Source organism: Mustela nivalis (genome assembly GCF_964662115.1).
Source record: "Mustela nivalis genome assembly, chromosome: 8".
Classification (NCBI taxonomy): domain Eukaryota; kingdom Metazoa; phylum Chordata; class Mammalia; order Carnivora; family Mustelidae; genus Mustela; species Mustela nivalis.
The window spans coordinates 48755980-48769628 of NC_139027.1; the positions used below are offsets into that span (position 1 = coordinate 48755980).

The 13649-nt window shown below is 47.7% G+C and overlaps 1 protein-coding gene across 5 annotated transcripts in view; it reads left to right on the forward strand.

The window, feature by feature from the left end:
* TACR1 (tachykinin receptor 1) overlaps nt 1-11418 on the forward strand; it is a 169652-nt gene extending 158234 nt beyond the window's left edge. For 4 of the 5 annotated variants that reach the window (XM_082743842.1, XM_082743844.1, XM_082743840.1 and 1 more), the window contains 3 exons: nt 5005-5155; nt 6497-6693; nt 8162-11418. In XM_082743842.1, the coding sequence (XP_082599968.1) occupies nt 5005-5155; nt 6497-6693; nt 8162-8453 (640 nt within the window). In that variant the 3' untranslated portion in view covers nt 8454-11418. The remainder of the gene's footprint in view (nt 1-5004; nt 5156-6496; nt 6694-8161) is intronic. The other variant, XM_082743841.1, reaches the window with a different exon arrangement.
* The last annotated feature ends 2231 nt before the right edge of the window (nt 11419-13649 follow it).

Sequence of the window (13649 nt, forward strand, 5' to 3'; positions counted from 1 at the left end):
GACACGGTCTGTATTCAGCAAGTTTATACTGTAAAATGTGCTGCTTAGAGGATTGACCAGGAGGGAACGAAGATGTGATGTTTGCGTGCACCTACCTTCTGCATACCAGTGAGGCCACCAGCAGAAGGTAATGATCAGAATCCGTGCACATATCTCATCAAGCAGGAAGGCAGCCAAGCCATCCTTGCTGTCACAGCCTCTTGCTGTCACTCCCAGTCCTCTCTCTGACTCGCCTCTGATGCATCCCTGACCCCTCTTCTCTTCTCCCAAGGCAGATATTAATTCTGAGAGCTGATAAAACCCTGCCCGGCAGGAACCATGGAACTATCGGAGTTGAAAGCCAAGCAATAGCACAGAGCCACACATAATAGGATTACACAAGGTTCCATTGGCCCGCTCCCTAAAATAATGATTTTGGCAAAAAAAAAAAAAAAAAAAAAAAATTACAAGACAGGATTATCTCCAATTAACTACAAGGATATGATAAAATTTCTCCAAGAAAGTGTCAAGATGGGACAAATGTATTTATTTTCATATTTTCTACTGATGGAGTTTCATGTATTTGACTGAGAGCCATTTAGAAATTTTGATAACTGAGACATTGTTTAAATTGAGTGTTTGCAATTTCTACATAAAAGTGGTTTATCTTGGGTGCCTGGGTGGCTCAGCCATTAAGGCTCTGCCTTCGACTCAGGTCATGATCCCAGAGTCCTGGGATCAAGCCCCGTATCAGGCTCCCTGCTCAGAGGGATCCTGCTACTCCCTCTCCCACTCTCCCTGTTTGTGTTCCCCCTCTCACTGTGTCTCTTTCTGTCAATTAAATAAATAAAATCTTAAAAAAATAAAATAAATACATAAAAGGGGTTTATCTGAGCAAGATTTAGGGGGATGCATTTAACCTCTGATCCTTCCAAGAGTCAAACCTACAGGTTGGTTTGGGGTGTTTTTTAACGATTTTGGAGAGGGAGGTTGTTGAGGGGTTCCTGGAGGGAGTAGAAGACTGTGCTTCAGGAGATCTAAGACCCCAGCTCCACTAAAATGTTCTTAACGGACTTTTTAAATTAAATTTATTGCGATAAAATATTTTAACATAAAACTTACTACTGTACATTCACGGTGTTGTTGCAACTGTCACCACAATCCATTTCCAGAACTTTTCCATTATCCCAGATTCTGTACCTATTATCCCATTCCCTCCTCTGAGCCCCTGGCAACCTCTATTCTACTTTCTGTCTTTATGAATGTGCCTATTCTAGATATTTAGTGGAATCATATACTGTTTGTCCTCTTGTGTCCGGCTTACTCACTTATCATGATGTTTGCAAGTTTCATCCATGTTGTAGTAGGTATCAGACGTTCATTCCTTTTTATGGCTGAATAATATTCCACCATCAATTATATACTACATTTGGTTTATCCATTCAACGTTTGAGGGTCCATTTGGGTTATTTCCACCTTTGGGCTACGGAGAATAGTGCTGCTAGGAACCTTGGTGCACAAGCATCTGTGTGAGTAGATGCTTTCCTGCTTCCAAATCATCTGGGTATACATCTAGAAGTGGAATAGCTGGGTCATATTTCTATGTTATTCTTCATTATTCCTGTTCTAGAATGGACATATTAGTGCTCTACCTGATTATAATACTTTTTAACTGAAATTAAGTCCATACTTCTTGTTGTTTACAAATAAATAAGAAAGCCACTTTTCCTTCTTTAAAAAGAAAGAAACAAAGAGAAAGGAAGGAAGGAAGGAAGGAAGGAAGGAAAGAAGGGAGAGAGAGAGAGTGAGAAAGAAAAAGAGGCTGGGGACTCCTAGGTGGCTCAGTCAGTTACAGGTCCGACTCTTGATCTCAGCGCAGGTCTTGATCTCAGGGTTGTGAGTTCAAGCCCCGCATTGGGCTCCATGCCCTAATTGGGGGAAAAAAAAGTTTGATAAGTTATGTTTACTGATCCGTTTAGTATTTTCCTAATGGTCTGATCTGATCTTTGATTTTTCAAAGGGCACTTTGTTTTAAAGTGCAAGTTTATTTTCTATTCAGGTATGGCGAGGCCAAAAGATGAGGACACGATTGCTATTGAAAAAGTAATTTATTACTCATAGTTCCCAGGACGCAGGGCCACAGGCAGAGAGAGAGCTTGGGGGGACTTCAGGAAAGACTTAATTGTGTGTTTCAGAGAAGGAATGGGTGAGGCAGGGTAAACAGGCTTAGAATTGGACATTTTGAATCATTTCCATGGTTCGGCGCCCCTCACTGCCCAAGGTGGCCCTGGGGTGATCGTGGCAGCCAGAGAGCATCCCACGGCGTAAGAGCTCCTGAGAAAACAGGTGGGGGGAGGGGGAGGGGCGCTGGGTTGGCTAGGGTGTAGATGAGAGTCACACCAGCCTGAGTTATCTCTGGGAACCAGCTAGCACAAGGAGGGACTGTCCTTTCAGGTCAGCAAGGGCCCAGACGTCAAAGCACCAGCTACAGAAACTAAGAAACATGGTTAACTCACACTTCAGTGAAGTCATAAATCTCCAACAATGGGGTTCCAACAGGCTTGCAGACCTTGGACTTGAAACAGTGCTTCTCAGGGATAACCATGTGCCAGAATAACTTGGAGAATTTTCTCCACTGTGGTTTCCTGTTTCTACACTCAAGGCCAATTAAATGTGCGTCTCTGAGCACTGATCATTTTAAAAGCTCCCCTGGGGATACTCATGATTCCAGGCTTGAGAACCGTCGGTTTAGGGCAGTGTTTCTCAAAGTCAGAACCTGGACCAGCAGCAGCAGCGTGGCCTGGGAATTTGTTATAAATGCAGATTCTCAGGGGGCGCCTGGGCGGCTCAGTTGGGGTAAGCGTCTGACTTTGGCTCAGGTCATGTTCTCAGGGTCCTGGGATCAAACCGCATGGCAGCCTCCCTGCTCAGTAGGAAGTCAGTTTGTCCCTCTCTCTCTGCTCCTCCCCCATGCCCATGCACTCTCTCTCTCTCAAAATAAAGAAACTCTTTAAAAAATAATAAATAAATAATACAATAAATGCAGATTCTCAGGCGCACCCCAGACCTTCCAAGTGGGAAAGTCTAGGCATGGCGCAGCCCTTTGTGTTCAAACAAGCCATGCAGGTGATTTTGAAGCTGGCTCCAGTTTGGGAACCGGTGGTCCAGGGTAAGGAGCACAGGTGACGACTGCAGGATCCTCCCATCCTGTCCCTCACCCAGTGCTCTGAGGCGCTGGCCCCACAAAGCTCAGCTAAGTGTTTTGCATGCCAACTAAGTGTCAGTCTGCATGAAGGACTAGTGTTCCGGGTAGCAGAAGCAGGTGCCTCCTGGTGGTTCCCAGGGTCTCCATGCCCCCAAATCTCCAAGTGGCCTCTACAGCGAGTGGGAGGAGAGGTCGGGATCAGGTAGGAAACTCAGGGTGCGCTCTCTGCTCTGGTGGCTGGAGAACCCAGAGGCTCCCAGACGAGGTGACAATTGAGGGGCCCCTGAACAGCCTGATGAGACACAAAAGGGACACGCTCAGCACCCTGTGTTGCTGAGTCTATGCTGTGTTACTTAAGAGTTCTCCCAGGGTCCTCAAGTTGCAAATTTTAATACTCAGAGGAGACTGAATAAGTAGTAAAACTGTGCGGCAAAAAAAGTGATTGAAAACATAGTACTGATAAAGGACAGAAATGAAGTAAATTAAGTGGGTTTTCCTTATTGGGGGAAAAAATCAGAGAATAAGCATAAACAGAGTGGAAGAAAATACCATCGGGTGACAAGAAGCTGGTTCTGGGGTCACAGTCCGGCTTTCTTATCCCAGCATCTCTTCTTAGCAGCTGGATATTTGGAAAATTTCATTCCTTTCTAAACTTCAGTTTCCTGGTCTACAAAATGGGATTATGATTGTAGCCTCCTAATCATTTGTTTTCGGGATCAAATAGGGACAGTGGTGGTTAAGTGCTTGGCATTGTGCTCCTCACTAAATAAAATCTAACTACCTGAATACCATACATTATTATTAGCACAGTGATCTAGAGTGAATGCCCCAAAACAATGACAATTCCCACTGATTATTACTATCAGGACACTGAGCCTCTGTGTCAGACTCGTGTCAGGAGAAAGGGGTTACAACCAGCCAGACATGTCAAGGACCCCTTGAGAAAAATATCCTTTCTCAAAATTCAAAATATATATATATATATATATATGTATACATATGTATATTTTATATATATATATATTTGAGTCTCCTATTTTGGAAGACGCTGCCTTAAACAGAATAGGATAAGTTATGCTATTGTAACAAACCTCAAAATCTCAATGGTTTAACATGACAAAGGTTTCTTTCCTGCCCCTGTTTCAGTCAAACTCAAGTCAGCTGGTGTGGGAAGGGAAGGGAAGGGACCTGGGAAGCATTCATCCGGAGATAGGTTTTTAAGGGCCAGGCTTAGAAGTGGCTTGTACTTTGTGGCTTTCACCCACTGATCCTAGTTGTAAAATAAATTTCATCTCTCTCCTCCAAGCTAATTATTCTTACACCTGGAAAGCCACTGGTCATACAGAATGGGTGAGGAGAGCTCGCCAACCCTCTAGTGATTCTTGTCTGAATGTACAAGTTGGTCCACACTCCTGCACCAAAACTGAACCTAATTGTAATCTGATTGGTATAAACTGAGTGGTACGAACACCTCCTGCATTCCAGAGACTATACTTCTATTAATGCATCCTCAGGTTGCATTTTTTTGGAGGGAGAATGTGGGGAATATTGAACTTGCTAACAACTAAAATTGTCATGGGTATACAATGAATTCAGTCCCCTTTCATCAGTGTTTATTCTTCTCTTCAATCTCAACAGGAATCTCAGTTATGGAGAGAGTTTCCTCTAGTTTACCCATTTTTGTGTCACCCAACCATTCAGTGCAGGTGGCAAGCCTCCCTGGGTGTGCCTTGCCATCCGAATGCTGAGAAAGGGAGCTGCCAAGCCTTGACCGTCCCTGTCGTTTCTTAGACTGACGGCTCCCATGCTGCTTGCTGCAGGTACCACATCTGCGTGACTGTGCTGATCTACTTCCTTCCCCTGCTGGTGATCGGCTATGCGTACACCGTGGTGGGCATCACGCTGTGGGCCAGCGAGATCCCTGGGGACTCCTCAGACCGCTACCATGAGCAGGTGTCTGCCAAGCGCAAGGTAAGGGAAGAGCAAGCAGCCCCGACCCGCCTTGGCTCGGGCAACAGACTGGCAGGCACTGAGCCCCAGAACCTCCACAGGCATGAGACATCCCTGGGTCTGTGGAACAGTGGAGGGGAGGGCGGGGTGTAGGGAGGCGGCGGGAAGAGGTCATTCTTCACTCTATTTGTAACCTGGGCCTGCCTGTACAGGCAGAAGCTATTTCCCTCTTGCCTTAAGCTTAAATGATGGTACACCTGGGTGGCTCAGTCAGTTAAGCATCTGCCTTCAGTTCACGTCATGATCCCGGGGTCGTGGGATCGAATTCCGCATCGGGCTCCTTGCTCAGCGGGGAGCCTGCTTCTTGCTCTGCCTGCCGCTTCCCCTGCTTGTGCTCTCACTCTCTCTTTTTCTCTTTCTCTCTGGTAAATAAATAAATAAAAATCTTAAAAAAAAAAAAAGAAAAAGAAAGAGTAACTGGCAACCTGTCAAGCTAGTAACATGCACACACACACACACACACACACACACACACACTATGGTAACCACTGTTATTTGTTATTAATCCATCCAAATATTACAATGCACCTATAAGCCAAATAAATATATATTCTTTTCGTTGTTACACAATACATATTCTTTTTTTATATTCTTTTCCCCTCACTTCTTTTGCTTAACAGTGTCTATAAGATTTTTGAAAACCAATAAATCAAGGGTTTTCTCATTTTTTTCTCTTTTGTACTTCTTTACATAGTATTTCATTGTGTGGATGCTAGTTAGTTTTTCTCTGAAGATTTCATGGCCGCTAAAAAGGAACAGGTTACATCCCCCCACTATTCATAAAAACCTCTGAAATCCCCTTTAGCCATCGGGTGCTTCCTAGCTGCAGCTTTCCAGAACCCTCCCTTCCCTCCCTTGCCCAGATACTGTCCTGGCCCTTCGCTCCCCTGCAGCTCCCCTGCTGCCTCCTGCCCCTTCCTGGATCTGTCCTGCAGAACCCCCATTCCCCCGGGTCTGCCCTCCCTCAGCTCCAGTCCCCGCCCAGAAGGATGACATAACACAGAGGTTCTCAAAGTTGAGTGCGTCTCAAAATCATCTGAAGAGCTTGTCAGACACAGAAATCTGGCTCTCACCCCCCAGGTTTCTGAGTCTGTGAGTGCGGGATAGGATCCCAGAATTCCCATTTCTGACAGGTTCCCAAAGCGGGTCCTGGAGTCATACTCTGAGAACTACTGTCATAATCCAAGTCCCATGGTCCCATGTAAAAATGGTCCTTGTGGTGAAGGGGTAGGAGGGCAGAGAGCATAGTGCCAAGAAGAGGCAGACGTGCTGCGGGTCTCACCCATCTCACGCTCTTGCCAGGTGGTCAAGATGATGATCATCGTGGTGTGCACTTTCGCCATCTGCTGGCTGCCCTTCCACGTTTTCTTCCTCCTGCCCTACATCAACCCCGACCTCTACCTGGAGAAGTTCATTCAACAGGTCTACCTGGCGGTCATGTGGCTGGCCATGAGCTCCACCATGTACAACCCCATCATCTACTGCTGCCTCAATGACAGGTGAGGGCCTTGCTCCGCGCTCGCTCGGGGGCAGCAAGATCTGTCTCTGGAGCTCCTGAGCACCCAAGTGCCCAGCCTAACTGAGCAGAACCTCTGTGAGGCAAGAGGGAGCGGGAGGGACTGCGGCAAAAAAAAATGACCACACTGCCCAATCCTTACTAGTTACCAACCCAGAGTGTTTTTTTTTTTTTTCCTTTTCCAAGAAGAACCAGAAATCCGTATTTTTGTGTGAGGTCTTCTGACCTTTGAACACGTGCAACTAAGGTTGTGGGGGTTTGGGGTGCACATTAAAACAAACCTCTGTGACGCATGCATATGAAGAGGTCTGTGGGCCACAGCCAGTTCACAGCCTGGGAGTTTAGCCAGTCAGCCCTATGGACCTGCGCACAGTGTCTGTATGTTCAGAGAGGGGGAGAAAGGGAGGCAGAGAGAGTCAGCACACACAGAGACACTGCTGGCACCAGAGCGCATTCTCCACAGAGCATCTTTTCCCTTCACTGGTGTCTCACTTCTCTCTTCCCATCCATCCCATCACACAATTTGGGTAGCTTTCCCCAGTTTTTTCTGGTAGTTTCGGCAGGACAGGGTAAGCAAAAGGCCCTGATTCAGGACTTGGCCACACCAGCCAGGAAAGCTGTCCTGCCAGAAGCAGCCAACCTTGGACAAGCAAGAGAAGGGGGAGCCCATCGGGAACGGTGGTCAGCAATAGGGAATTCGGGTTGATGTGCAGAGTCCCCAACAGCTCAGTCCCTCAGATCGGAAAGGAGGAAGGGCCAGGAGGAGGAATGAAATGTTTGTCACAGTCTTTCTAGCTTTCTGTCATCAGCCTACAAAGTGCCTTCTGTGAATGAGACACTCAGGTGCTGTGAATTTGGGGGCAGGATTCTCTTGAATGTGTCCAGATGCTCTCTGTTAAGTTAACGCACAGATTCACCTCCTTCAAAGAGCCTGATGACTTTGCCCAAGTGCTCTTGGGTTAAATATGAAATATCCCAGTATGTCTAAGTAAAGGCTGATTCTCCCAGTTTATCAAACAGGAACACTGAGGCACATGGAAGGGACGTGATTGAAGTAAGCCTCAGTCCACGAGCTCCTTGAGGGAAAGGAGTTCTAACGTATGGGTTTCCTGCCCGCTGATGAGCACAGCACCGAGCACAGAGCAGACACTTGGGGAGCGCTTTTGTTAGTGTTGAGGAGATCCAGCGTGCGCCGAGGTACGGCGGGCAGCAGCAGAGTTCCGGGGTCAAAACAGGAATTTCACACGAGCCTGGGGTCTGGTCCTGAATTCTGCCTTCATGACTGGCCTTCAGATTGCTTTGGCTCAATGTCTCCGGCTGTCAATATAAACCCAGTAAAAGAGAGTCATGCTCAGGTATGCGCATGTGTGCAAGAGCTGAGACAGTGGTGGGAATGTCCTCTGGGAGCAGGCTGTCCCCAAGGGTCACCTCTCCATCTGCTCTCTTGACAGGTTCCGTCTGGGCTTCAAGCATGCCTTCCGGTGCTGCCCCTTTATCAGTGCCGGCGACTACGAGGGGCTCGAAATGAAATCCACCCGTTACCTCCAAACCCAGGGCAGCGTGTATAAGGTCAGCCGCCTGGAGACCACCGTCTCCACAGTGGTGGGGGCCCATGAGGAGGAGCTGGAGGATGGTCCAAAGGCCATACCCTCGTCCCAGGACCTGGCCTCCAATGGCTCCTCTCGCAGCGACTCCAAGACCATGACCGAGAGCTTCAGCTTCTACTCCAACATGCTCTCCTAGACCACAGGTCCTCAGCGGGGGCGGCCACCACCATCTGTGTCTTGCTTCAACTTCATGCATGGATAATGCCTTGATCTAGAAACCATCAAAAACACCCTCACACTGGGTCTTGTAAAAAAAAAAAAAAAAAAAGTTAGAATGTTTTAGGGAAAATGTCCCATCCTGAGTTAAAAAACAAAACCTGGATTCTTCTATGACTTTGTCATCTCCCACACTGTGTGACCCAAGGCAAATCACTGAACTACTCTGGGCTTGTAAAACGGCGAGGCTGGGCTTGATTTTCCCTGCAATCCATGCCATAATTCTAAAATTGTGTACGTGGGGGCTCATTCCAGGAGGAATCCTGTAGCACCTGGATTTGCCTGGAGCCCCTGTCTTACTTCAGTGAAGCTGTCCACAGCCATGTGCACATTCCTCTCCTTTCGCTGGTCTTCAAATCAACCTCACATCAACCTTCTCTCGACAGGGTGAACGAAAGAAGGAACGACGTAAAATCCGAAGGAAAGATTTAACTCCGTCTTCTAAGCATCTGTGAAAAGGAAGCATGGATGCCTTTCTTTAGGCACCTCAATCTTTCAGTGCACAGAAACATCCTGAGATTGAAAAGCTCGGCTTCATCTGCATTATGTCCCTACGGGCTGTTCTGGGTGACCAGTATGACAGAATATGTCCACTCATGCTAGCTAATGTCTGCTACAGACCAAGAATCGGGAGGCCCGGGCCACACTTAATCTATCTGAGCCTCTTTTGTTATCTATGAAACCATGGGGCTGAACAAAATAACTTAAGTACCCCTTTTAACATTCAATGGTTCGAGAATTGTACGAGTTTTTTGTTTGCTTCACCAAAAATTGGTGGTCTCAAAAAGAATCGGAATAACAAGTCCAGTGACTTAATACCCAGGTCCTGGAGAGTAGCAACTGCTAACATGTGTCAATATCCATAGCAAACGTTCTCTGATTTATCCTAAAACCACAAGTACTTTCCTTCTTCTGGAACATCTTGGTCTTTGACAGAGCAGAGGACTTCATGTCAAAGCCTGCCTCTCTCCATCAGAGGTTAACAGGCCAAGTCCCCCAGCTGAAGATGCCATCAAGGAAGAGAAACATAGGAACTCCCTGTGCTGGCCTTTTGGGGTATTTTAGGGCAGGGACACTAATGTGGTCTGAGCCTTTAGTAGCACAAGCCATGTGCTCAGATGTCCAATGAACACGGAGGCTGCCCCCGGGAGCCCCACTTGTGGAAAGAGGCCACCTTATATCTTCCCTTCTGATTGTCTGAATCATCCCTTCCTGCCCCCATGGCTTCACTGGCCACCTATACTGTAAGGGGTGGGATGACCCACCCACCCACAGGACAGTCTACCAAGAGCCATGAATTTAATCCTGCCTGTCCCACTAGAGCTTTGAGGAGTCCAGCAGGTGAGCACGCAGCTTCTTTCTGTCTCCTAGATTTGTGTTTAATCCCCAGATGTGGCTGAAAGCAGAAGTCTCAGGTACCATCCATGAATGTCCTTTTCATGGTTTGAAGAATGGGTGCACCTGTGCTGCATTTGTGGCATTGAGGGAGACCAGTGCTGCCCACAGTCCTTATAGCCTTTCCCAGCCATGCAGGCTGGAACCCTCCCAGGGCATTGACAGGCCTGGGGAAGTTGTACAGCAGCAGAATAAGCCAGAACAACCCTAGAGCCGTATTCTGCAAAGCAGCATGGGAATGATTAAATAAACGAAATAAAACCAGCTCAGTGCAGATAGATGAATGGAAGACATAATTTAAGGGCAAAAAAAAAAAAAATTTTTTCAATGCCCAAAGCATTAGTCATAATTCCAATAAAGAATTGTACTGTGTGTGGATTATTCACTCCACAGGAGTATGGAACCAGCATGATTATGAGACATACCTAAGAAGAAAGTGTCAAGGAATTGAAAACATCCTCTCTATTGAAGAGGCAAGTGTTGAATTCAACAAGGATTTGTTGAGTACCTGCTCTGTACTTAGCTCTGAGCTGGGGACACAAAACTCCTCCCACTCTTGAGGAACCTACCAGACTGGCCCTGGCTAACTCACCTGTCCTATTGGGTCCAGACTGCTTATCAGGCATGGAGGCAGCTGAGAAGCACGTTCTCCCTGGGATTCTAAAGACTCACACTCAATGCCGGTAATCAAGCCAAAGGCTGGGAACTTCAGAGAGCCTTTTGCAATGACTTCATGGAGATTGATACAAAGGGAGCCACCAGTCAGTTCAGGGTAACTGAAGGGATGTGGTTGGATAGCATCATCACCGCACCATAAGGGAGACTATTGGATGGTCATGACTGCTTCAAATATGGCAGAAGATCCCTGTCAGGGGCCCAGCAAGCCTCCCCCTGACCTACTGGCCGGCACCCACCGAACTTATAAAAATGTTGTCGGCTCCCATGTATGAGAAACACCATGATTTGCACCGTTCATGGGTCTCATTCTTACAGCAATGTGTCACCCTGGGTTTATCTCTTGAGCTTTTTCCTTGGTATACTGTTCAGTAGTAATAGAATATAAGACATTATGGGGCCATCTTTGTTATGTTACTTCCAAAATGTGGGATCCAGCGGCTGTCAATGTGTTATTTGTATTGTGCCAATGTCTCCTCTACGTTCTGTCACAGAAAGGAGCTGATTCATGTCATGGACTCACAGTCAAACCATAGTACTTGACGGGTGGGAGAACTTTCTGGGAGGGACTGAGGGCAGGAACCCTTGCCCTCCTCACCCCCACCAGAATTCAGAGACGCACTGGAATGTCCTTTCTTTTGGAAGGACTAAAAGGACTCCTGGGAAAAGAGGACTCAGGAGCTGACCTCATTGACCTGGTTTTCGAGAAGAGTCCTATAAGTAAGTGGACAGGGTTCATTCCTGAGGTTTCTGTTATCCAGCCTCAAATCCTGGAAAGAATTTTCATTCATAAATAAAGTGTGTGTTTGACTCTCTCCTGACTCTGTCTCATCTCCAGGGAACCTCCAGCCCCTACAAGATGCTGAATGGGTTGGTATCATGAACGCTGCTAACTTGCATAGCCAGAAGGATGGAACCCAACACCCAACAAACTTAACTCTGTGACAAACTGGGATGGCAAGTGGTGATGGCTGTTTGCAGGTGGGGATCAGGGAAGGGAAGGTGGGGGACTGTGCCAAGTGACCAGCAATGTCACCTGTGAACAGAGCTGTGTCCATGCAGTTCCTCCCAGACAGACACCAAGAAAGAGAAGTGCAAGAGATTTACTGGGGAGACACCAGGGAAGGGTCGGGGGAGAGGACGCAGCAGGAGGCACAGATCCTACCCCTGTGATGAAAGGTGGTGGGGAGGATGGGCAGGAAGAGCCTCAGACTTCGGTGCAGCTCGAAGCCGAGCCCTGCAGTGAGTCCTAAGCCACTGCTGCTGAGGGCTATCAGCTGGTTCCCCACCTTCCAGTTCTCTTTTGAAGGGACATCAGAGCTGGGACCCCCATGGCTGCCTGTGTTTAAAAACACATGTCAGGAAACCATTGGAAGAATTTGAAATCTTAATGGTAAAGTCTGTGGACCTTGGCAACCTGCCTCCTACTTTCCGGGACCACCCTGTACCCCTCACCTGTCAGGCACGTCCGTCAAAGAGCAGTGGGCAGCCGTCAGCAGACGTGCAATGACAAAGGTTGGAAAGGCATTTGAAACAGGGAGTTTTGAGGAAAATATGAATAGTTAACCAATATGTTGAGTATCAGACACAAATAATAAACATGTTTCCATGTAAACTAAAGCATCTTAAACTGATATTCTTGTATAAGCTTCAAGGGACCCACAGACCCCTTCAAGATTTCCACAAGTGACACGTAAGACATAGCATATGTATGTGCGTGTGTCCATGGGTGTGAATAAGTGGTGCAAAACCTGAACTTTCCCCAAAGAAATCATCCACCCTCTCTTCTTCTGAGAAGGAGAGAAATGAAACTGTTTGTAGGGCAAGGGCGAGCAGCCTTGTGATCCTCAGACACAGTGACCTGTATAGGCAGCCTTGGAGAACCCAGAGCGGCTACTGAAAACCGGGAAACCGCCTGGGAACCCCAGACACCCAAGAGAGTTAAGGCTATAGAACATCATTAAAGATGTCTGTGGCTGTAAAAATACCAAATTCACGATTAAGGGGCGTGTTCACCCTTCTCCATGAAACAGTGAATATTTGTTCACTGAGGAAGGGCTAACCTGAGTGGTGGGTGACCAAGTCATGTCAGGTACGGAGTACGGATTTTCCCTGTGGAGGGAAAGTTGTTTCATTTAGTCCCGTGTGGGCACGCGTGGCCTCCAGACACACTGCAGACGCTTAGCCTCTGGAGCCCCAGCTGCTTTGGTAACACGCCCTCCGGCCCTCCTGCGGAGCATCCACGTCCATGAGTGTATGTGAGAGTCCGTGAGGGAACAGGTGTCCTCAGCTCTGGAACCTGAGGGGGGATTTCAGTCAGAACCCCAAACAGAGGGGTGTGGGGTGGGGGACACACCAAGCATGTTCCTCTCATCCATCTTCAAATGTGAAGGGGGCACCTGGCTGTAGAAACTGCTTTCCTGACCCCCATAGACAGTGTTGTGAGAAATGCTCATTTATCTGTGCCCACTTGAAGAAAACAGGGAGGAATGGTTCTGAGGCTGTGGAAGGGCCTATCTCACAAGCACCAAATCCCACCTAAAATGGTAGCGACTCTTGCTCCCGGCCTCCCTCTCAAGCAGCGTAGCCAGCGAGGAGAAAGGCTGCTGAGGAGAAGCAAGGGACTACCAGATCTCAGCACTGGCATGACTAGACGGGCGCCTGCCTGGCCCTGTTTCTCTCCCATGGCACGTTGGCCATGTACATGCCCCCAGCTACGGAGATTTCCATGTAGACAGATTCAAACCCGGGTCCCCTGTACTGTGTGCACACGTGTCCTTTCTCTCTTTCTGCCCTTTTTATTTCCAGTTTCCTTTCTTTTGTTCTCCACTCCGTAGTCCATCCCTGGAAGCCCTCACTTCCTGACGTGGCCCCTGATGAAATCTCTAGGTTTTAAGGCCTCAACCCCGGATGCCTTCCCAGTCCCCTCATTGTTAAAGAGAGGGTTTGGTGTGACAGAAGGCCCACCCCTAACAAATCCCCCTTCCCATCTCCCCAGATCCCCCCGCTTGCCTGCCCCACATACCCACCCATCCACACTTACCCT